This window comes from Procambarus clarkii, chromosome 86, assembly GCF_040958095.1.
Source record: "Procambarus clarkii isolate CNS0578487 chromosome 86, FALCON_Pclarkii_2.0, whole genome shotgun sequence".
NCBI classification, from domain to species: domain Eukaryota; kingdom Metazoa; phylum Arthropoda; class Malacostraca; order Decapoda; family Cambaridae; genus Procambarus; species Procambarus clarkii.
The window spans coordinates 4,264,156-4,289,613 of NC_091235.1; the positions used below are offsets into that span (position 1 = coordinate 4,264,156).

The window sequence follows — 25,458 nt, forward strand, 5'->3', positions numbered from 1 at the left end:
CTGTGGTCTGAGGACGGGTTGGGGGCTGTATGAGAACGGGCTGTGGTCTGAAGACGGGTTGGGGGCTGTATGAGAACGGGCTGTGGTCTGAAGACGGGTTGGGGGCTGTATGAGAACGGGCTGTGGTCTGAGGACGGGTTGGGGGCTGTATGAGGACGGGCTGTGGTCTGAAGACGGGTTGGGGGCTGTATGAGAACGGGCTGTGGTCTGAAGACGGGTTGGGGGCTGTATGAGAACGGGCTGTGGTCTGAAGACGGGTTGGGGGCTGTATGAGGACGGGCTGTGGTCTGAAGACGGGTTGGGGGCTGTATGAGAACGGGCTGTGGTCTGAGGACGGGTTGGGGGCTGTATGAGAACGGGCTGTGGTCTGAAGACGGGTTGGGGGCTGTATGAGAACGGGCTGTGGTCTGAAGACGGGTTGGGGGCTGTATGAGGACGGGCTGTGGTCTGAAGACGGGTTGGGGGCTGTATGAGAACGGGCTGTGGTCTGAAGACGGGTTGGGGGCTGTATGAGAACGGGCTGTGGTCTGAAGACGGGTTGGGGGCTGTATGAGGACGGGCTGTGGTCTGAGGACGGGTTGGGGGCTGTATGAGAACGGGCTGTGGTCTGAGGACGGGTTGGGGGCTGTATGAGGACGGGCTGTGGTCTGAAGACGGGTTGGGGGCTGTATGAGGACGGGCTGTGGTCTGAAGACGGGTTGGGGGGAAGCTGACCATATGAAGTGAACCTTTTCGCCTGGGCGCTTGAAAAGTCAGTCTGACTCCTGGCTTCTCCATGACTGTGAAAGACAGTTCTTAATGAAGACTTTTATAACTGGCTCTGGTTGATCAGGGACTGGGCATGCAATGACCCTTGCAGTACTATTGGCCTGCCCAGCTAGCCATAGATACCCAACGGAGCAGATCCAAGTCCGAGACCAGAGTGTTGAGGACAGTGCAACCATGAATGTGCATTCGGGAGATTCTACGCTGAGTGGCATATCGTGCACTCGCTTCCACAACTTGAGTCGTGAAACTCCATTTTCTGGCACTCGATACTGTAAGCCATAAAGAGTCTTAATAAAGAGATGACCTGCTTGCGAGATATGTCAAACTGCAAGATCCAAAGTTACTGATAACCTTTCAAGGAAAATTATGAATTTTTTGGGTGAAATTATAAGAAGTGTCATACAAAAAAGATAACGAATATCATGGACTATTCCTTTAGGCTTAATAATATGAAATTGTTTTGAAAGTTAAATAGTTAGCATTGACCAACGACCTAACTAATGTTGTGTGAGAGATGTGTACAGTCTACCTGCCCCAGCTTGTATCCACATTAATTCTACGTAGACAACAGCTGAGAGAGAAGAAGGAAGAATACTTGGGAGACCCAAGCACTGCCGGTACGTCTAGTTGATATATAATATATTTTACATGTACAATGTAATGCCTTAAAGGTCTTAATGATTTGAATAGTCTAGCAGAGCCCGTTTATGAGGTGTTGTGTGGTTACAGGTAGAGCAGCGGTGAGGACCCGTGAGGAGCCGTGAGGAGCCGTGAGGACCCGTGAGGACCCGTGAGGAGCCGTGAGGACCCGTGAGGACCCGTGAGGACCCATAGTGTGGCGCCAGCGGTGGTCACCGCTGTACCGACACTATTGTGAAGGGTGGTGAGCAGCAGGCACGGAGGCGATGATGAGGGTGGTGAGGATGGTGATGCTGGCTGGGGTGATGGTGGCTGGGGTGATGAGCATGCCCTCCCGAGCCCCCAGACAGTCCCTCATCAGCGAGATCCTGACCAGACTCATCAGCAGCGGCAGCCCCACCTTACACCCCCACGTCCAGGACACCGTCAGTATACCCATCACTGTAGCACCTTCACCACTCTCCTGTCCCGACCTGTCCCTGCCTCGACCTGTCCCTGCCTCGACCTGTCCCTGCCTCGACCTCTCCCTGCCTCGACCTGTCCCTGCCTCGACCTCTCCCTGCCTCGACCTGTCCCTGCCTCGACCTGTCCCTGCCTCGACCTGTCCCTGTCCCGACCTGTCCCTGTCCCGACCTGTCCCTGTCCCGACCTGTCCCTGTCCCGACCTGTCCCTGTCCCGACCTGTCCCTGCCTCGACCTGTCCCTGCCTCGACCTCTCCCTGTCCCGACCTGTCCCTGCCTCGACCTGTCCCTGTCCCGACCTGTCCCTGCCTCGACCTGTCCCTGTCCCGACCTGTCCCTGTCCCGACCTGTCCCTGTCCCGACCTGTCCCTGTCCCGACCTGTCCCTGTCCCGACCTGTCCCTGCCTCGACCTGTCCCTGCCTCGACCTCTCCCTGTCCCGACCTGTCCCTGTCCCGACCTGTCCCTGCCTCGACCTGTCCCTGCCTCGACCTCTCCCTGTCCCGACCTGTCCCTGTCCCGACCTGTCCCTGCCTCGACCTGTCCCTGCCTCGACCTGTCCCTGCCTCGACCTGTCCCTGTCCCGACCTGTCCCTGTCCCGACCTGTCCCTGTCCCGACCTGTCCCTGTCCCGACCTGTCCCTGCCTCGACCTGTCCCTGCCTCGACCTCTCCCTGTCCCGACCTGTCCCTGCCTCGACCTCTCCCTGTCCCGACCTGTCCCTGCCTCGACCTGTCCCTGTCCCGACCTGTCCCTGCCTCGACCTGTCCCTGCCTCGACCTGTCCCTGTCCCGACCTGTCCCTGTCCCGACCTGTCCCTGCCTCGACCTGTCCCTGTCCCGACCTGTCCCTGCCTCGACCTGTCCCTGCCTCGACCTGTCCCTGTCCCGACCTGTCCCTGTCCCGACCTGTCCCTGCCTCGACCTCTCCCTGTCCCGACCTGTCCCTGTCCCGACCTGTCCCTGCCTCGACCTCTCCCTGTCCCGACCTGTCCCTGCCTCGACCTGTCCCTGTCCCGACCTGTCCCTGCCTCGACCTGTCCCTGCCTCGACCTGTCCCTGTCCCGACCTGTCCCTGTCCCGACCTGTCCCTGCCTCGACCTGTCCCTGTCCCGACCTGTCCCTGTCCCGACCTGTCCCTGTCCCGACCTGTCCCTGCCTCGACCTCTCCCTGTCCCGACCTGTCCCTGTCCCGACCTGTCCCTGCCTCGACCTCTCCCTGTCCCGACCTGTCCCTGCCTCGACCTGTCCCTGTCCCTGTCCCGACCTGTCCCTGCCTCGACCTGTCCCTGTCCCGACCTGTTCCTGTCCCGACCTGTCCCTGTCCCGACCTGTCCCTGCCTCGACCTGTCCCTGCCTCGACCTGTCCCTGCCTCGACCTCTCCCTGCCTCGACCTGTCCCTGCCTCGACCTGTCCCTGCCTCGCCCTGTCCCTGCCTCGCCCTCTCCCTGTCCCTGCCTCGACCTGTCCCTGCCCCAAGTACTTACAAGGTTTCCGATTATCACTTCACTATAGTGTAAACATTGGCCTGCCAATGTAAACATTAGGCTGCTAATGTGCAGTAGAGCTGCATGGTGGACCCCGCGCCAGGCTCCCTGGGTCAGCACGGTGGTCTAGTACAAGGCAGTCTTCCCCTTCATAAGGAGAAGGCTGCAATAAGACCTTTGATATTAGGCTTCATTACCTGGCACTCTTGGACCTGCTTCAGGTTATGCAGGTCACTTGTGGTGTCTGCACTATAGGACAGACAGCAGTTAACTTGAACCCATACAGAGATGTATGCCAGTTATTCTCGGTAATTATAGTTAGGATGTAAAGACCATTACTGACATGGTCAATAATAACTAAGAGTTAGGGGGTGGCAAGATTGAAGTAATAACTGGATAAAAGGCTATAAAGATGGGGGATAAAAGAGTTTTCAAATGTAACACAAAATAGAATATGGAAACAAAAATTGGTGTAAATTACTATATATATATATATATATATATATATATATATATATATATATATATATATATATATATATATATATATATATATATATATATATATATATATATATATGTCGTACCTAGTAGCCAGAACGCACTTCTCAGCCTACTATGCAAGGCCCGATTTGCCTAATAAGCCAAGTTTTCATGAATTATTTTTCGACTACCTAACCTACCTAACCTAACCTAACTTTTTCGGCTACCTAACCTAACCTAACCTATAAAGATAGGTTAGGTTAGGTTAGGTAGGGTTGGTTAGGTTCGGTCATATATCTACGTTAATTTTAACTCTAATAAAAAAAATTGACCTCATACATAATGAAATGGGTAGCTTTATCATTTCATAAGAAACAAATTAGAGAAAATATATTAATTCAGGAAAACTTGGCTTATTAGGCAAATCGGGCCTTGCATAGTAGGCTGAGAAGTGCGTTCTGGCTACTAGGTACGACATATATATATATATAATATATATATATATATAATATATATTTCTAATTTTAGATTCTGGAAAGACCTGAGCAAGTGCAGGTTTGGAAACATGGTTATAAAGTTATGGACATAATGTGATAGACGTAATTAAGCGCGTTAGATTGTTTCCAGCGTAGGTTAGACATGTGTGTATCTATACTATAAGAGGATGTCTCAGTCCGAAGTTAGAGGCCACCTAGGGCTGACCTTGCTCAGGATTTGCAGAGGAAATGATGTGGGGACCGGGACGGACATAGGCTGGTCAGGGTAGGCCTAAATTAAATCAGTTAAAAGTAATTATTCACCCCCCCCCACCCATCTGGTTCTCACGGACTCAATTTTGGTCAAGTGAAATGTTGGTGGCGGTGACCGAAGACTTTTGTCACAACAAATAATTCTTTCCTCAAACAAAGTAGTTTCCGTGCTCTTTAATATATTTTATAGCCTTCCCAGCTTGGTGCTTCTTTTGATAATTACTTACTTCCTGAAAGCAATTTGCATACAGAATAATGGGAGTTAAAAAGCAAGTTAAGGTAAGTGTGGATGGTTGTGTTACAGGGGTCGCTGGGTCGTGAGGCCGGGTACCTGGTGGAGAGCCACACCGTCACCACGGAGGACGGCTACCTCCTCACACTCCATCATCTACCACCGTACGCCAACCCCTCCAGACGCCGCTACCTCCACCTCAGGTGAGGCTCTCCAGTCCCCGCTCAAGTGTACGTATTCCCGTGCCTGCTCCTATATGAGGGTGTGTGTGTGTGTGTGTATAATATATAACTGAAAACTCACACCCCAGAAGTGACTCGAACACCTACTGCCAGGAGCAACGCAACTGGTATGTACAGGACGCCTTAATCCACTTGACCATCACGACCGGACATAATGGTCAAGTGGATTAAGTGATGGTCAAGTGGATTAAGGCGTCCTGTACATACCAGTTGCGTTGCTCCTGGCAGTAGGGGTTCGAGTCACTTCTGGGATGTGAGTTTTCAGTTGCATATAGTCCTGAGGACCATTCAGGCCTGTTCGCATATATATATATATATATATATATATATATATATATATATATATATATATATATATATATATATATATATATATATATGGTTTAATTAAATCTGGCGACTTACCCACACGTCAGTTCACCTAAAAATAGTGGTCAGGGCTCCCCATGATAACAGGACTCCCCCCATGGTAACAGGACTCCCCCCAGGGTAACAGGACCCCCCAGGGTAACAGGACCCCCCCAAGGTAACAGGGTCCCCCCATGGTAACAGGACTCCCCCCAGGGTAACAGGACCCCCCATGGTAACAGGACTCCCCCATGGTAACAGGACTCCCCCCCTGGTAACAGGACTCCCCCATGGTAACAGGACTCCCCCCATGGTAACAGGACTCCCCCCATGGTAACAGGACTCCCCTAGGGTAACAGGACTCCCCCTAGGGTAACAGGACTCCCCCTAGGGTAACAGGACTCCCCCCCATGGTAACAGGATCACCTTCCCATGGTAACAGGACCCCCCATGGTAACAGGACTCCCCCATGGTAACAGGACTCCCCCCCATGGTAACAGGACTCCCCCCCATGGTAACAGGACTCCCCTCATGGTAACAGGACTCCCCCCATGGTAACAGGACTCCCCCCCATGGTAACAGGACTCTCCCCTATGGTAACAGGACTCCCCCAAGGGTAACAGGACCCCCCCAGGGTAACAGGACCCCCCCATGGTAACAGGGTCCCCCCATGGTAACAGGACTCCCCCCAGGGTAACAGGACCCCCCATGGTAACAGGACTCCCCCATGGTAACAGGACTCCCCCCATGGTAACAGGACTCCCCCATGGTAACAGGACTCCCCCCATGGTAACAGGACTCCCCCCATGGTAACAGGACTCCCCCCATGGTAACAGGACTCCCCCATGGTAACAGGACTCCCCCTAGGGTAACAGGACTCCCCCTAGGGTAACAGGACTCCCCCTAGGGTAACAGGACTCCCCTAGGGTAACAGGATCACCCCCCCCCCCATGGTAACAGGACTCCACCCATGGCAACAGGACTCCCCCTAGGGTAACAGGATCACCCCCCCCATGGTAACAGGACTCCACCCATGGCAACAGGACTCCCCCTAGGGTAACAGGATCACCCCCCCATGGTAACAGGACTCCCCCTAGGGTAACAGGACTCCCCCTAGGGTAACAGGACTCCCCCCGTGGTAACAGGACTCCCCCTAGGGTAACAGGACTCCCCCCATGGTAACAGGACTCCCCCCATGGTAACAGGACTCCCCCCATGGTAACAGGACTACCCCCATGGTAACAGGACTCCCCCCCCATGGTAACAGGACTCCCCCCCCATGGTAACAGGACTCCCCCCCATGGTAACAGGACTCCCCCCCATGGTAACAGGACTCCCCCCCATGGTAACAGGACTCCCCCCCATGGTAACAGGACTCCCCCCCCATGGTAACAGGACTCCCCCCCCATGGTAACAGGACTCCCCCCCATGGTAACAGGACTCCCCCCCCATGGTAACAGGACTCCCCCCCCCATGGTAACAGGACTCCCCCCCCCATGGTAACAGGACTCCCCCCATGGTAACAGGACTCCCCCCATGGTAACAGGACTCCCCCCATGGTAACAGGACTCTCCCCCTATGCTAACAGGACTCTCCCCCTATGGTAACAGGACTCCCCCCCCATGGGTACAGGACTCCTCCCCCCATGGGTACAGGACTCCCCCCCCTGGGAACAGGACTCCCCCCAGGGTAACAGGACTCCCCCCATGGTAACAGGACTCCCCCCCATGGTAACAGGACTCCCCCAGGGGTAACAGGACCCCCCAGGGGTAACAGGACTCCCCCTAGGGTAACCAGTTGGAATACGAGTTCACAACCTGACTGCTGCCGGCCTAGCCCCCAGTGAAACATCACAAAATATCCTGTTATACCATGGATATGATAGCAGCCTAACCAGGCCCACTGGGGTAGTAAATGGGGCTAATAAAAACACTTTATTCTCCCAAAGCACGCACCCTTGTAACAAAGTCCTGGTTGGTGAAAGTTACTTTACTGTCCTTTACTCCCTGTGTGTATGTATTTTTATTTTATTTATCTATTTATTTATATACAAGGTATATTGGGTTTATGAGAGTACATAGCATAGATGTTTTTTTTATATTCTTGTAAAGCCACTAACACGCACAGCGTTTCGGACAGGTCCTTAATCTAACAGATAATTTTAAGTTGGTAATTTCTAGCAAAATTGAGAAATGTTAACAGGTACGTTGTAAGAAAATTTGACGAAGATTAGTAGGTACATTATTGTAAAATTTGAGGATTATCAACAGGTGCTTTGTAGCGTAATTTGAGGATTATATCTAGGTATAATGTAGTAAAATAGGTGTTCAATATAACTACCATGATATAAGATGATAGCAGTGATTACAATAGTGAAGTTGAATGACTTAGGCACATATATTGGGGGAGTGGGTAGCACAAGATACAGTGAGAGTTTAAGGCACTTGGTAGGAAATTATGAGGATGAAATTAAGTACTTTTCGGTTTTATTTTTGAATAAGGCATAGGTTGGACAGCTTTTCTATTTGTTAGGGAGCGAGTTCCATAGACTAGGTCCCTTTATTTGCATAGTGTTTACACAGATTTAGTTTGACTCTGGGGATGTCAAAGATATATTTATTTCCGGTGTAGTGATTATGGGAGTTCTATGTGGTCCACCAAGACCTTGGTCTTGAGGTTCCACCGTACCGCAATGTTGTAGCCAGACTGGATCGCCAAAGTAGAGAGAGGCTCCGTGACACCTGGTTGATGGGGTTCTGGGAGTTCTTCTACTCCCCAAGCCCCGCCCGAGGCCAGGCTTGACTTGTGAGAGTTTGGTCCACCAGGCTGTTGCTTGGAGAGGCCCGCAGTGCCATATACCCACCACAGCCCGGTTGGTCCGGCACTCCTTGGAGGAAACAATCTAGTTTCCTCTTGAAGATGTCCACGGTTGTTCCGGCAATATTTCTTATAGTCGCTGGGAGGACGTTGAACACCCGCGGACCTCTGATGTTTATACAGTGTTCTCTGATTGTGCCTATGGCACCTCTGCTCTTCACTGGTTCTATTCTGCATTTTCTTCCATATCGTTCACTCCTGCACAGTAAAATAACAACGTACTGATTTGGAACCTGTCCCTCCAGTATTTTCCATGTGTATATTATTTGGTATCTCTCTCGTCTCCTTTCTAGTGAGCACAAAATTTTAGAGCTTTGAGACGATGTGCTCTCAAGGCTGTGGCAGGCTATCATCCAAGCTATGATGCAAATGTGAGAATTGTCAAAATGATGTATCTCTCATATTTTTATTTTATTATTTTATTTTATTTATATATATATACAAGAAGGTACATTGGGTTTGTGAGAATACATAGCATAGTACAGTAATTACACTCTTGTAAAGCCACTAGTACGCGTATATTAGGTCTGTGATTATGCTGCACCCATGCTTGCTCTAGTGCCTGAGAGAATGCTTGGAGGCTGGAAAAGATGCAAAACGAAGCCATGAGGACATGTGGATAATCCTCGGATGTCCCCGTACAAGTAAATTACTAAATATGAGGAAGGAACTGAATATTTCATGTGCAAGTGATCGTATCACTGAAATTAATGCTTTAATTGGTATCAAGATGCTTAGGCTAACCCACCCTAACCCCTGCACTGAAGCCCTCCAAGCCTTCTGCCTTGAAGGTAGTAATCCTTAATCCCTCCAAATGGATTACCGAAACTGCCAATGTTCTCAGTATGTATAATTTTCATCACCTCTACCAAGAGAGACAACAACGACACTTTCCTGCCCCGTGGGAGATCACTCCTTTCCAAATTACTGTCCCCCCCTTTCCCACCCAAGAAGCTGATTAAAGAATAGTCCTTGCTTCGACAAGAAGCAAAGTACAATGCCTTAAGCCAAATTAATACTTTAGTCAGAGAGCGCTCCCTTTCCCAGATTATTTACACTGATGGATCCTTGCATCAGTCCCATGGTGCAGCTGGAAGTGCAGTTGTTGTGACAGGGAGAGATGGTTCCTTCTCCCATGAGTGTGGAGCGCATCTAAGTAACTGAGCCTCCACTCTTCAAACAGAATTGGTTGCCATAATCCTTGCACTCGAGCGCGTATATGAATCCAAAGTGGACATACTAATTGTAAGTGACTCTTTATCATCCTTGACTGCCCTCAGCTCCCCAAGGCATAACTGACGTGCTTATCTCTGAAGCTAGACACAGATATAGTGAAATAATCAAGGATGGAGTCAGAGTCTGTCTCCTGTGGATTCCTTCCATAATTGGTTTCCGAATGCCATGATAGAACTAAGTTAGCCAAAACCTTTGCTCATAAAGAGGGGAATTGACTACCATCTTTGACTGCCTTTGAGCAGCATGAGGGCTGTAATATTCCGGGAACATCAACAAAATTTCGTAGACTTGAGGCAAAGTGAAATTCACACTAGTTGCTCTATCTATCATCATTCTATTATGCAGGAAGAACCGCACGTCTATGGGTCATCCAATAATGTTAGCAGACTTCTAGATGTTACCACTGCTAGGCTTAGGCTCGGCTACAAGTACCTCTGGGAATTTGTAACATCTGTTGATATAGATTTGACTAAATGTAAACTCTGTCAGCAGAACTATTCGCTTACTTTGCGTCATTATATAATGGAATGTGACAAAATCGCGGAATTCAGAGATAACACCATCAATGGTGTCCAAGAAATGTGTAAGTACTTCATTCATAATTATGTGCTGCCGGGAATCTTAGCGAAGTATCCAAAATTTGCTTACTGTAGGTGCAGCCTGCACATGACTGTAGAGCTGCCGCCCAGTTGGGTGGGTGTGGAGCACGTGACTGTAAAGCTGCCGCCCAGTTGGATGGGTGTGGAGCACATGACTGTAGAGCTGCCGCCCAGTTGGGTGGGTGTGGAGCACGTGACTGTAAAGCTGCCGCCCAGTTGGGTGGGTGTGGAGCACATGACTGTAGAGCTGCCGCCCAGTTGGGTGGGTGTGGAGCACATGACTGTAAAGCTGCCGCCCAGTTGGGTGGGTGTGGAGCACATGACTGTAGAGCTGCCGCCCAGTTGGGTGGGTGTGGAGCACGTGACTGTAAAGCTGCCGCCCAGTTGGGTGGGTGTGGAACACATGACTGTAAAGCTGCCGCCCAGTTGGGTGGGTGTGGAGCACGTGACTGTAAAGCTGCCGCCCAGTTGGGTGGGTGTGGAGCACGTGACTGTAAAGCTGCCGCCCAGTTGGGTGGGTGTGGAACACATGACTGTAAAGCTTCCGCCCAGTTGGGTGGGTGTGGAGCACGTGACTGTAAAGCTGCCGCCCAGTTGGGTGGGTGTGGAGCACGTGACTGTAAAGCTGCCGCCCAGTTGGGTGGGTGTGGAGCACGTGACTGTAAAGCTGCCGCCCAGTTGGGTGGGTGTGGAGCACGTGACTGTAGAGCTGCCGCCCAGTTGGGTGGGTGTGGAGCACGTGACTGTAAAGCTGCCGCCCAGTTGGGTGGGTGTGGAGCACGTGACTGTAAAGCTGCCGCCCAGTTGGGTGGGTGTGGAGCACGTGACTGTAAAGCTGCCGCCCAGTTGGGTGGGCGTGGAGCACATGACTAACGCTGCCGCCCAGTTGGGTGGGTGTGGAGCACGTGACTGTAAAGCTGCCGCCCAGTTGGGTGGGTGTCACGACCCTTGAGACTAAATAATGTTCTTCTCCCCACAGTGTAAAGAACCAATAAAAATCTGCCATGCCAATAGGTGTCTTGGGGTATAATTAATCACTGTATAAAACGGGAGAACAATATATTTTGCTAAGGGTGACAACTTAACAACCATTAAATAAATAGTAGCCAGAAATATTTATCAGCATGTAATACTATAGAATGCAAGTAATTATTTGAGACCTGAGCACTATCACCAGAATAAGGAGTAAGCCATAAATACACTAAAATCGTCTATCCAGATAAATTAATATTTATATGGGCTTAAAATAACAAAAACCAAGAACTTAGCTTAAACACAACTGCACTCGACCGCAGCCGCCACTCTACTGCCCAGGACGTGGTCCGCAGGCCCAACGTCGACTAACCGTCTACCCAAACACCAATTAATGTTCGCATGAACATTGTGAACATTCTATTTACAAAGGTCAGCCCTAAACTCCAACATTATTAGCTAAGAGTTGTAATTACTGGTCTCACATTCCTTGAAATATTACGGCTACCAATATGGGAATAAATAAATAATAAAACTGTAGGCAATTGATATGCTAACAATCGCCCTGGCCATTCCCAAATATTGTCAACCGCCCACACGGCTAATTTCACGTGACATCCACCACCAAAACAACCTTACACACACTACTCGGCTATCTATGTTATATATATATAATTTATATATATCTATATACACAAATCTTATACAACTGACAGCAATATTTACGTAGAGAAAACAATAACATAATACGAGGTTCGGGAGAATTGGCAGAATCGTAATAAGATTCGTGACATGGAGCAAGACTAGTAACTGTGACTCATCATAGATGTAAAGTGCCTTGTATAGTTGACTGTTGTGAACCTCTTGTTGAATCACTTGTGATAAAAAAAGATTATCGATATGTGTGAATATATTTGTGTAAATGACTGTATATAAATGTACATGTATATATAACATCAATAATTGTGTAACTAGCTTCAAAAGATTGTTACTTGCTCGGCTAAATGAACTATGAGTTCAGTTTCTGAACCGATTATGCGCCTCTGTAACCCCTTCCACCACCGCCCACGGAATAGGTATGGGGTGCATTACAAAGAAATTAAAAAAATCAACGAATAATAACAATGTACTCTTTGCTTCACTCTCTCGACGCCAGGTTTTATTACAACTAGACCACCCTGTTCGTAACATTATCGCTAATTTAGTCCAGGGTTCGTATCTTCTTCAAGGTGTTAGTGGAAATTTGCTGTATATCTAAGCTAGTTTCTGGTCCCTAGCTGACCTTCGTTGGCGCCTCGCAAACCTTAACTGGTTTATTTCATATATATAAAAAAATGTGTGAATGGAGGCTAGAGGCTTGGGGCAAGCCGGCCTCGCCCATCCTTCACACATGAAACATGGAGATGGGGGGATGGGGCCCTCCCCATAACGTCATTATAACTTCATTACCCATAACGTCATTATAACTTCATTACCCATAACGTCATTATAACTTCATTACCCATAACGTCATTATAACTTCATTACCCATAACGTCATTATAACTTCATTACCCATAACGTCATTATAACTTCATTACCCATAACGTCATTATAACTTCATTACCCATAACGTCATTATAACTTCATTACCCATAACGTCATTATAACTTCATTACCCATAACGTCATTATAACTTCATTACCCATAACGTCATTATAACTTCATTACCCATAACGTCATTATGGGTAATGTTACAAGCCAGTCGGGTTCGGCACAAGTTTCAGGCTTTCAGGAATATCTGCAAATTTGGCGTGTGTTTGTGTATAACCTGATTTTGGTTAATGAATATAGATACTTTAAACACATAGGTTTCCTTCTATTATTATAAAATGTAATAGTTTATATTTTGCAACTTGTGTAGAAGCAGCAAGCCTGTCCTATAGAACAGGATGGTGCACGCTTAAGTATTGAGTGGAATATTTTAAAATGTACATTGCTGAGCTTGGTAATTTTAACAGAGAAAGCGAGACGGATCCTCCTGTGAGGGCGAGGTGGAATGCTTCAGACAGTGGCGAGGGACCTGCACTGAGCCCGGCCACAGACACGGGAGAGACGGAGGTACCCACGACCCCTCGCTACATGGACCAGCACGCCTCGAACTCCTCTTCGTCCGGTAAAGTGGTATTTCTGCAGCATGGACTGATGGGGTCTTCGGACAACTGGAACACAAACACCAAACAGGACTCTCTAGGTCAGTACGCTCGCCAGGTCTGTTCTACCTCTCTGGTACACTTCTCCAGTCACAGACGCGATATATGCACACATTTTGGGAAACATATTTACACTAAAGCTCAATAATTTAACGTGTGTAAATCAAATGTTTAAGCATGCATAAAATTCATTCTTTGCAGATGATTTTATCATAAGTCATTCAGATTTAGCGGTCATTGATTTTTTTTACTGAAAACTAGAATTATTAATTTCTCGCAGTAATATAATGACACATTCGGGTGGTGTGGATAGAACTTGGACCATCAATGTTCTCAGTGATCATATTTCAACCTGTTCTCTTCCATATTCATGTCAATCCCGCATGTAAGTATAAATCAAAGGTATACACATAAAAGCCAAGACAATGTAAGGTATCCTCTCTCTTCCCTCCAGCTGTAGTTGGGACTCCTAACTTTACTGCTCTTTTGGCTCGAAATATTCCCTCCGTCCCCCTGCTTTGTCAGTCAAACATTCATTCCTCTGTTGCCGTATCTTTGTGAGTAAATGGTACACAGTCTGTTCCATTTATTCCCTCCCACATATTCCACTTTCTCTTCCTGATCTTAAACACCTGTTGGACTCATTACCGGAGCCTTTCCTCCTTGCGGGAGATTGTAACTCGTCATGCCATCTGGCGATGGTCTGACAAACACCCGGGGCCGCCGCCTTGAACCGTTCGTCCTCTTCTTCTTTATATGTCCTGAATTCTGTCGAACCTACTCGTGTTGACTCGCACCCTTTCCTGTATTGCTCCTTCTCTCTGCTCCTCTTCTATTTATATAAACCTGAAGTGGAGGGTCCTTGATGATCACATCAGTGACCATTTCCCCATCCCCATACCTTTTTTTTTTCCTGGCCTCCTCATTTCGTTGGTGGCAGTTAAAAAAGGCTGACTAGAGTCTAAACTACTCTTTCCGGTCACTGACCTACCTCTCCCGCAAGCCCTCCTTCTTTTTTATGACACCTTATTTGACGCTGCCCTCTGCTCTACTCCTCGCTACTCCCGTGGCATGCGGAAGTGCGTTCCCTAGTGGAGTTCGGACTTTACGCTGTAAGCATGCAGCTTGGAAAAGAGGGATCCGATTCATTTGTTTCAGAAGGGGGAGTGCAGTGGCCCATAGGACCATCCGTACTGCTAAGTGTGAGAGTTGGAAATCTTATGTCACCATTATGGCTTAAGAAAATCCAAAAGGTTGAGAGTAAATTTGTTCCAGACATGTCGCCCATCCTTCATGGTTCTGTTGTGGCAGATACGGTGTTGGTCGCAGACGAACTGGGGTCACACTTTCAACAGTTATCTCGAATATTCATCTTCCTCATACTTTCCTCACTGTACCTTCATGCAGGTTCAGTCCCCGACCGAGGACACAATTCCTTTCCCCCCGTCCCATCCCAAATCCTTATCCTGACTCCTTCCCAGTGCTATATAGTCTAATGGCTTGGCACTTTCCCCTGATAGTTCCCTTCCCTTCCTCATTGTATACACCTTATCGAATCTCGTCCCTTAGAGTCCCCTCGATTAAAAGCCTCACATGTATGAATGCACTCTAGCTTCCTGTCCCCCGACACAATAAATTAATTATTATTGTCCCAAGTGCATTGTCCCGCCTAGTCATTCACCATCTTCTTAATGTCCTGATTTTTTTTAGGACGTTGTCTTGCTTTACTAATGTTCCTCGAGGTCTAGTGTCCTTTGATAGAATCCTTAGTGAATCTTATACCTTTGATATCGCTCGCCATATGTGTTTTTGTAATGGTATTGACATCTTAGTGATATTTAGCGTCTTTTTGAATACCCAGCGACACAGAGGGTGCTACATAATCTTCCCTGTTTGGTGCTTTCTTTTGATAATTATTTACCCAAGACCTACATGTCAATATTTGTAAACAACGCAGAGATAAGAGAAGTAAAGACTGAGGACGGGGAAGTGCTGCGGAATGACTGGTTAAACTGAAGGAAAGAGCACACAAATGGTTGTCTGATAACCCTCAGCAAATGTCGAGTAATGTGAGGGGGAAGTTTAACTACTAGGGAGTTAAGGTGATTTTTGTAAACCCGGAGAAGTTAGATAACATGTCAAGGTAGAGTAAAATAAACTCCCAGATTTGAACACGGAAAGAATGACCAAATCTGTACTTAGAACAGAAAATAAGCTTGTGGGACAACGATGGAAGCGCCGTTGCTATGCTTGTTTGTACTTAACTTTTGTTCTCCTATACAGCTTATCTCTTGTCTGACGCTGGCTATGATGTCTGGATGGGTAACTTCCGTGGAAATATTTATTCACGAAGGCATATGAATCTCACGCACAAAGATCCACGTTTTTGGAAATTCAGGCGAGTTTGCACAGTCATGTATTTAATTGTAATAATGTAAGATTGGGAATTTAACAGCATTATATCTAGTGAATTCTTGCATAATAAATGTGAAAGATTAATGATGGTGGTGGTACAGCTACGACGAGATGGCTCGTTACGACCTGCCCGCCATGCTGGACTACGTCCTGGAGGAGACGGGAGCGAGGCGGCTACACTACCTGGGCCACTCCATGGGCACTACGGTGTTCTTCGCTCTCATGAGTTCCCAGCCGGAGTATCAGCAGAGAGTTGCCTCCATGGTGGCCCTGGCCCCAGTGGCCACCGTTACTAACATTGTTTCTCCTATAAAGTATCTAGCACCATTAGTAAACGAACTGCAGGTAAATGCAATCACTGGCTTTGTTTATTCTGGAAACATGACAACTGGAACTGAAATAGCTTTTAATAAAATATGGTTTGAATAACGTTGGGACCAGACAGAAGGACGGGTGGGGGAGGTTTGACTCGACTCTGAGTCAAAATCTATATGCTGGTAATTTATAAATTGTTGCTTAAATGACATCCTTCTTACAATGTGGTTAAGTAGATGGCCCATCCTGATATAGTGTCTATATAATATATAGTGTATATTATATAATATTTGTTGTAGTTGGTGTTACGGCTCCTGGGGAATGACCAAGAGTTGATGACGAACAGATTACTGATCTCACTGTGGGAACCTTACCGCGTGTGTGGCAGTCACGCCTTCTGTGAGAACCTCCAGTTTCTCATAACTGGCTTTGACCCATCCAGGGCTGATCAGGTAAGTTGTTGTTGTTGACACTTTCATTAACGAGACTGCACTATATGTAATATTAAACAATATAAACCAGGAGTCATATGCAACTTTAAAGACCACAAATGAATAAAATACAAATTAAAAATAAATGGGGAAGATTAGACTTCAAAATACACACACACACACACACACATGCACACATGTGTGTGCATGCATGTTTAATGCTAACCAAAGTTACCTTCGACCCTTAATTACTCAACATAAATTTACATTGAAAACAATGACAAACCCCATTCCGAGACAGCACTCTGCACCCTTACTGAAATTTTTGAACGTCACAAATTTTATTCATTTATACAAAAAGGTACAACTGGTTGAGAGCACATACATTGGTGACAGTTACATTCTGGCAAGGCCACTAGCACTCATAGCATTTCCTGCAGTTCCTTAAAGCATAGTTAGAATTTAAGTCTCTGCACAGACATAAGTACACACAGTCATTTCCTAATGTCATTTCAACAATGAGTAATTAAGCTACAAAAAGTGAGGTATCACAATATGCCAAAGACTGGATGAGAAGTGGGAAGGGCCTCTAGCTAGCCACCAGCGACATTACTACTGTCTTTTGAATGTGTCTCTTGTGATACAATTTAAGCCTGTGGTTCAGAGTTGAAACATATAGGTTATTAAACATAATCAAATGACTTTTTCAGTAATACAGTACACTGTAAATTAATATGTCTGGAAATAAAATTGTTTGGTCATGCAAATTGTGCAGGTGGTTATCACAGTGATATCATAAGTGCAGGCTTTCTGCAAGCCTTTACAATAGGAAGTAAAGGCTTGCTGAAAACATTGGAATTAGCTGACATAACCTGTGAACAACTTAACAAATCATGGCTTTAGGAAGACAGTGTCATGTGGAAAAAGGGTACTGTAATTACAATGCTGTTTTTTGCATTACAAAAAAAACTACAATTTACATTTCCTCAAATGATATTACAGTTACAGTAAATATAGTGTACTTGTATTCCTATGTAAAGTTGAGTGATATCTTTAGAAAACCTTATCTTTGAAATTAAAATGTTTCTAGGAAATGGTGCCAGTGATCCTCTCCCACAACCCTGCTGGAGCATCTACACAAACACTGTTCCACTTTGCACAGGGCTTCACGTCAGGTAAAGATCACTCTTGGAAAGTGAGGAATATCAGATTGTCTTAAGTGTGTAAAGCTCTTCTTTAACCTTTCAAGCATAGAAAGATCTCGACTGTTATTCTTAAATTTATATGTTTTAATTATGCAGTACTAAATCGTGTTACAATCAGATTTTCATTAAGTTTCATGTAATTTGCCTATATCATTGTAATACAAATAATTATAATTAATGTTTAAAAAGTTAAATATAGTGTATTTAATGATTGCCATTTTGCACATTGCAGGGCGTTTCCAACATTTTGACTGGGGTAGAGAGAGTAATTTGGAGCGTTATGGCCAAGTTGAGCCTCCAGTGTACAATGTGACAAATATCAATGTTCCCATCACAATGTTTTGGTCATTAAATGATTGGCTTATAGGAGAGAAGGTAACTCCATCATTTGTTTCTCCATATACTATAGATATACATGGAATTTTTTTATTATGAGGATATTACAGTAATATTGATACTTTAAATTAAGTTTTTGGATAAGTAGTGTTCAGTATTTTTATTTTATTCCTAAGATTCTGGACATATAAATAATACTGTACACTGATACTAGCAGTGTAGAAGTAACACAATGTATTTTATTCCATAGGATGTCCATCGGTTGGAGGAGGAGTTGCCACATGTTGAAGCTTGCTACAAAGTTTCTAATCCTATATTCAGTCATTTGGACTTTCTTTGGGCCACTGATGCTCGGTCTCTTGTATATGAAAAAGTTTTTGACATCCTTGATGAAGCTATTAACAAATATTAGTGAAGGAACCAATAATGAACTTGGGACTTTATGTGAATGTCTAGCACTGCACAACAACAATAGCACTGACAGTTGTTAGTCAGGGTCTATAGTTGTAAGATAACCTTATACAGGTACTGTATAGAAGTGTATTTAATAAAACTTATTTTATCTAAATAATGTAGAAAATCTTCTACAGATGGTAGGTTCTAGAACATCTTTTATTGTACTACAATGATGTGTGATTGTGTGTGTGTGAGTATCCGTGTGTAATTGCGTGTGAGTATGCGTGTGTAATTGCGTGTTTGTGTGCAGATGCTTATTAAACACCCCATAACCCACCCCGTGGGCGGCAGTGAAAGTGGTTAGAGGCACACAATGGGTTCAAGAACTGAACCCCAAAAGTTTATTTTGCTAAGCAAGTTAGCCGTGGCAAGCTAGCTTCAGTTTTTAGTGAATTATTATATCGACAATGGGTTCGAGAATGCCCACAAGTCTCTAAGCTTAGGCAATTTACATGTGCTGTGAGCTACTTTTATAATTTGATTTGCTTAACATACACCAACCCCCATTCAGTGGTAGCGATGGAGAGGTAACAATCATCCTCATTTATTACCTACAGTGATCCAAATCCCAAATTTTATTTACTTAAGAAAGTTGCACTAGTCAATGTATGTATGTATGTATCGACAATGGGTTCGAGAACTACCATATGTACAGTATCTCAGCTCAGCAACTTAGATTTTTGGTTAATTAATTTAAATGTGAGAGGATATAATAGTGAAAATAGGTTAGGAGTTGGTAGAATGGAAGGTTAGAAAGGTGGGGTCTACAGCTCAATCTTGCAGGCACAAATAGGTGAATGCAGACTCATCCACAGGCACCTGAAAATGCTCTGTGAGGTGGGGTGGCGAGGAGGAAGGAGCAAAACAGACATGAAGCGCAGTATTGGACAACCCCACATGGGGCGATAAAGGACCAAGTAATTATCAAAGAAGGATAAAGGAGCAAATGCCATCGAGACACCCTGATGAGGAGTCAAGGGCCTCAGACCACCCATGCATGCACCTGAAATCCTCAGCTCGTACCTTGGCCAAGGCAACAAAGGAACTGTCAAGAAGCCCCTCCTATGGGGCTGCGAAGAGCCAGGGAAAAAAAATTGAAACCCATTTGGAGGTCTCTGTAACCCCAGAGAAAATGGGAAAAGGGAGAACTTCATTATTAGGGCATACTAAACTGGTCCAAGCCAACTACGGCCCCACCCTGGGTGTGAAGGCGGCACTAGATTAACTATGGAGGAATAACTACACTATGAAATATTGAAGCTGTGCAACGTTAAAATGGTGATAGAGGCCACACAAAACCACAAGAGGGGTTATGTTGAAGCAGCCGTTAAAAAGCAGAAAACAAAACAAATATATCCCACTACAAAACATATATATCCCACTGTCAACATCAGAGGCCCGAGACTGTTCAACACCCTTTCACTACACATAAGGGGCATAACTAGCCAACCCCTCATAGTGTTCAAGAGAGAACTTGACAAACACCTCCAAAGGATACCTCATCAACCAGGCTGTGACTCATACGTCAGGCTGTAAGTAGCCACGTCCAACAGCCTGGTTGACCAGTTCAGCAACCAGGAGGCCTGGTCAACGACCGGGCCATGGCAAGCTAAGCCCGAAAACACCTTAAGGTAACCTCAAGGTAGGGGAAGAACCCTTTTTGGAGTCTGATGAAACACTGCAAGCAATTTTGTTTGTTAATGATGCATTTTCCAGAAAACCTTTAATTTGTTTTGTCATTTTAATAAATAACAAAAATAATTGTTTTACTGTACCAATGTATTTATATATATATTGCACCATAAAATGTTTACCGAATCTAATGTATTAATTTTATATATGTTCAAAATTAATGAAGAGAATTGCAAGATAGTGGAATATTGACAAAATTATTAGACTGCTTAAGATTATAAAGTTAGTTTTTGTACTGGGTGAGAAAATGCCTGGAATGGGTTCTAATAAAATTAGGATACACAAAGGTACCAAGTTGTTGTGCAAAACGAGCAATTCCATCTGCACTGCTGCAGCAAGGTAATAACCATTTAAGAAGACCGGGAAGACTACGTAGCACTGTAAGCATTGTGGGATGTTCAGAAAGGTACTAAATTTCGCACAGGATGTCAATACTAGAATAAATCGACATAAGGCGAGTGACATCAAAGTACTGGTTTCCCCAAGGATTCAATTGGTGTGGATGTAAGGAAAGAAAGATTTACAAGAATTCTGAAAATCAGGAAATTCTACAAGGTGTAGAATTGTAATGGGAAACGATGTAGTTTGGACAAGGAGGAGCAGGGCAGTGTTCCATTAAATACCCATGAGTTTAGTCAGCCCGTCCTCCAAACAAAGACAAAGTGATTCCATGCACCCGCCAAACCCCCTGTTTATAAATGAAAAACAGTTTACACACGACTCGCAACTGATTTCATTTGAACACTTCTGGAACAAGTGCTTCACTGACGAATTTTGTTCGAACCACAACACTGTAAACGCTTCATCCACATACTACAAATAATTGCCAACAGAACCTAAACACCATGCCTATATATGCACAATATGCTAATATATTATTATATTAATTTATATTTGAGAAAATTCCTGTTTTGAATGAACAGCATGTTAAAATTTATGAATGCGTCTGTGAGGTCGACCGCTGGATGTAATGGACTCGAGTTGAGAACGGGTTGCCCACATATAACAAATATAAATAATCGCCAACAGAATCTCAACATCTAACCTAACCAATGTCTAAATATGAACAATATGCTAATACATAAATTATATTTGAAAAAATTCCTATATTAGCATTTAACAGCATGTTAAAATTTATGAATGCATGTTTAGGGTTGACCGCTGGATGGAATGAACAGAGACTGAGGACGGGTTGCAGGACGCATAGGGTTAAATGACTCTTGAGCCATAAAGGCACAGAGTCAACTGCAATGAGAAGTTGACTTTGGGAAATCAATTGACGAAGTGCATACAAAATTGAATAAAGTTCAGCCATGAAGATGCTTGTCTCAGGAGGCAGACACCACATATAGGCTTGGTCAGGAAAGACAACAGAGTAGCCTACACCACTGGTGGACTTTAACCCATCTGTGAAGAGGGCAATGGAGCATGTGTACAAAGAAAAGTGTTAAAGGAAAAGGCATTTCATAGCAATAGGACGGATAAAAGCCTTTACCATGTGGGTTAAGGTCTTGCAAACCTTTGCAAGTGGGACTCCCTCCATGGGGAACAAGGATGGAATGTCACAATGAGAGATATTGCTAACATGAACTGAGAGGGAATCTTGCAAGACATCCATACAGAAAAAGGAAGGTGATAAAATGAACAGGGCCCACATTAGGGGTAACAGTCAAAGCATGGCATAAGCAAGAGTGAGGGTGTTGCAGGGACTGCGCAAGGCAGCGAAAGCAGTAATGATCACGATGACTGTAGAGACAGAATGCCGGTTTCATCATACAAGCTCTAGGTGAGGGATGAATGAAAACACCAGAGTTGAGGCATAACCCAGTATGGTGCAGAGCATCAATACGACAAGGCACTGCAACAGAGGCAGAGGAGCAGGCGGGACAGCCAAAATTAGAGCATTAAACTCGGAGGTAAGATATACTGAGGGTGACACTGAGGAAAATAAGACTCGCGTCCCTACCAAAACAAAAAAGTCCACTACCTACTCACTTACTCGACTACTACTACTACTACTCCTCCTCCTGTTTTTCCAGCTTGCTGTGTTGAATCACAACAATGACGAGCAGGAGTAATCTCGGCGGGGTAGTTATGATCGTTCGTCCACGCGGAGTAACTGCTCTCCTCCGCCTCTGTTCATCTAACAATCGACATAATGCCATACTGTCGGCTGCTAGAGAGTCCATAGTCAGATTTAACTTGCAAAGCAGGATTAAAACGCACACCGAGGGGAGCGAGGGTGAGAGTGTGTGTGTGTGTGTCTTGTGTACTATATTGCAGTAGTACTGATGAACTCAAGTCGAGCCTGGCCTCGGGCCGGGCTTGGGGAGAACTCCCAGAACCCCATCAAGCAGGTATGGGGTGATCAAGACAAATAGGAGTCAAAGATCAACCTCAAAAGTTTAGCAGAGTCTTTATACAGAAGAAGTACCATAGTGACAATGGTGGATAATAGAATGAACTGCTTTAATAAGTCTTGGTTGAAGAGAACTTGAAGCCATGATCAGTGGCTCAAGACAACACGGCATCAATTGCAAATTGAAGTTCTCATTGGAAGAAAGGGGAGCTATTGCCCTGACAACAGAGTAAGATAATCAACAAAGGGCCAAAAAATGCCAGAGGGAAGAGAGGAAGGAAGACCATTTAGGGCAACTAGGAAAAGATAGTGGTCAGAATACTACCTTTGGGAACTGCAACAATGGAGGTCTTCACAGCAAATGCAGTACAAATGTACACTTCTAAGTTAATTTAACTAAAACATCAGTTGTGCTGCCACACTTGAAAGCTAAATTTTGAGTGGATGAGGTGGTGATAGTGTTCTAAGAACCACATCAGACGTACATTGACCATATGTTCAAAAAGTTTGCAAATGCTAGTCAGGGCAATGGGGCAAAAATCCTAAGGGAAGTCCCTTGAGTACCGTGTTTCAGAATGGAAAGAATAACTGCCTCAAGCTAGTCCATGGGGGATTGACAACATCTCCCAAATATGGTTATAGATATTAGGCACATACTAAAAAGTGCACTCAGGGAGATGACAAAGCATCTCATAATGAAGGCCATCAGCCTGCCACCATAGAACTGCAGGGGGGTCAAAGCATACTTGAAATCCAAAAGAGAAGAAATTGTTATAGGGGAGCTGTAAACAAGTGCTAAAGTCTAAGGGGCAAGATTTAATAAGGGGTTTATGAGTAAGGAAAGTAGGAGGAAGCAGAGTACCAGAACAGTTGAAAGTGCGAACCCAGTTCGTTCGAGACCAACACTGGATCTGCCATGACAACCATGGAGGTGAACAACAGACAAGATGTCTACAACAAATTTATCCACAATCTTATGGATATTTTTTTCTAGATCTGAGGGAGAGTGGTGTCAACTGGAATATGTGGAGCCATAAGATTTCCAACTTTCATGCAAAGCCATACAGATGGTCCTACGAGCCACTACATTCACCTTCTTAAACAAAATAAAGTAATCAGATGTCGGGGGGGGGGGTAATCTTGATGTCTCGATGTATGCCTAATGTGTATAAACACACACCAAACATCAGCTTCTGGAGACATGCAAAGTGGTGAAAACTAAGATCAGAAATTGGAGTTCATGGAAATTGGCATAAAAACCATTGAAGAATAAACATAGTCATGAACAGATAGAACAGTAACAATAAATGGAGAAAAACTAAGGCAAAGGACAATAAATTGGGGAGGTCCAGTGAAGTCAGGGTTTGAGGGGGGAGGGGGGTTAGGTAAATCCAGTAAAGATGGTAGTGTCAAGAAAGAGGCGAGAAGGTTAACTGGCATGGTCTGGTGAGTGGCAGTCAAGGGAATGGGGGTGCGGGTGTGGATCAAGGGCAGCATCAGAGGGAGAAGTAAGGGTTGAGAGTTCCCATAGTGATGTCAGTTGACTCCATCTCTTGAGATAAGAGGAGAAGCAGGGGACAGAATCAGAAGTGGAGTGGGGGCTAAACTTGAATGTTTTCTTCTTATCCACTGGAGAGGAAGAAGGATAGGAACCAGGTTTACTTTTCTGACTGAGACACAGGTGTGCCAGTAGCAATGTGCTGTGTGGCAGCCTCCATAGTGTCAGGTGGAGAGGGAGAATGAGAGTAAACAACACGAGAACATCCAGAAGTAAGAAGGAATTCAGCCTGGATGGACAGTTGTCGATGAGGGACACAGGACATAGGGAAGGGCTGAGAAGAAAAATGGGGACTAAAGGTGGAGGTCAAAGAGAACAGAGAAGAGGGAGGAGGGGAGAAAAGACACCAGGGCAACAAGCAGGAGAAAACTGGGAAGTTAGGGTGGAAATAATGGTCCATGGGTCAGGAGGAACACCCTCAGTTGCAGATCACAGAGTAGCAAGAGGAGGAAAGCTGGCAGAAGTGTTCGGGTTTAAGGCTTGGAAACAATTGTGGACTTGGGAAGTGAAGAAGGGTTGGGAAAAGAAGTGCAATAACACATGGGCATCGGTCATGTTAGAGAGAGAATTTAGATGGTGGACCTAAGGTCTTGCCTTGGGGAAAGATATACAGTACAATGAAGAAGTTTTAAACTGAGGATAGCTTGTTCAAATTTTTAGTGCATGCATGTGCAGGATAAGGAAGAATGGACCTCAGCCCAATTAATGCAGTGAGCTGTAGTAGTAAAGCATTCCGACTTAAAATTACCAGGGTCTTCACACAAGGAGCAAAGGGACACCTCACTAGTGTATTTCACAGGATTATGTCCAAATTTCAAACACCTATTGCAGAGGCATGGAGAGGATGTGTATTGCTGAATGGAGCACCGGCAACAATTATGGAAGACGGAAGGGTCCTGCAATCAAGTGATCTTAACTTTTCAAAGGGGCTGATGACGATGCCCACGAGGGGTTGAGTGAACGTATCAATCAGGTGATAGAATAACCCTGGGCCTCGAGGATATATTTAACACTTTCGCCCGGGCATGACGCAGCATTGCGTCATCCATTTACTGTCGGTAATCTCGGGGATGACGCAGCATTGCGTCATCCATTAAAATAATTGCCAAAAATCAGGTTTTTATCCGATTTTTTGGGACTGTTTGGTAACTGTCAAAAAGCCGAATGCAATCTGTGACTACAATACAAACATGAAAGGTGTTGATCACTTTGACCAAATGATCAAATATTATCACTTCATAGGGAAAACTCACAAATGGATGAAGAAAATGACCATCTATTTTGTGCAAATGGCTATCTACAATGCTTATGTGATGTACAACTACTACACAAAAAATACTAAACTATAATACTACATATACTAAAATACTAAATACTAAACATTTGTGGGCAGGAATTGGGAGTGTA

General features: G+C 45.3%; 1 protein-coding gene across 2 annotated transcripts in view; it reads left to right on the top strand.

Moving 5' to 3' along the window:
* LOC123769055 (gastric triacylglycerol lipase) overlaps positions 1-20,203 on the top strand; it is a 45,863-nt gene extending 25,660 nt beyond the window's left edge. For both annotated transcript variants that reach the window (XM_045760019.2, XM_045760013.2), the window contains exons 2-10: positions 1,498-1,832; positions 4,892-5,022; positions 13,093-13,325; positions 15,568-15,682; positions 15,801-16,044; positions 16,314-16,466; positions 17,536-17,620; positions 17,883-18,025; positions 18,237-20,203. In XM_045760019.2, coding sequence (XP_045615975.1) covers positions 1,674-1,832; positions 4,892-5,022; positions 13,093-13,325; positions 15,568-15,682; positions 15,801-16,044; positions 16,314-16,466; positions 17,536-17,620; positions 17,883-18,025; positions 18,237-18,398 — 1,425 coding nt within the window. In that variant the 5' untranslated portion in view covers positions 1,498-1,673 and the 3' untranslated portion in view covers positions 18,399-20,203. The remainder of the gene's footprint in view (positions 1-1,497; positions 1,833-4,891; positions 5,023-13,092; positions 13,326-15,567; positions 15,683-15,800; positions 16,045-16,313; positions 16,467-17,535; positions 17,621-17,882; positions 18,026-18,236) is intronic.
* The last annotated feature ends 5,255 nt before the right edge of the window (positions 20,204-25,458 follow it).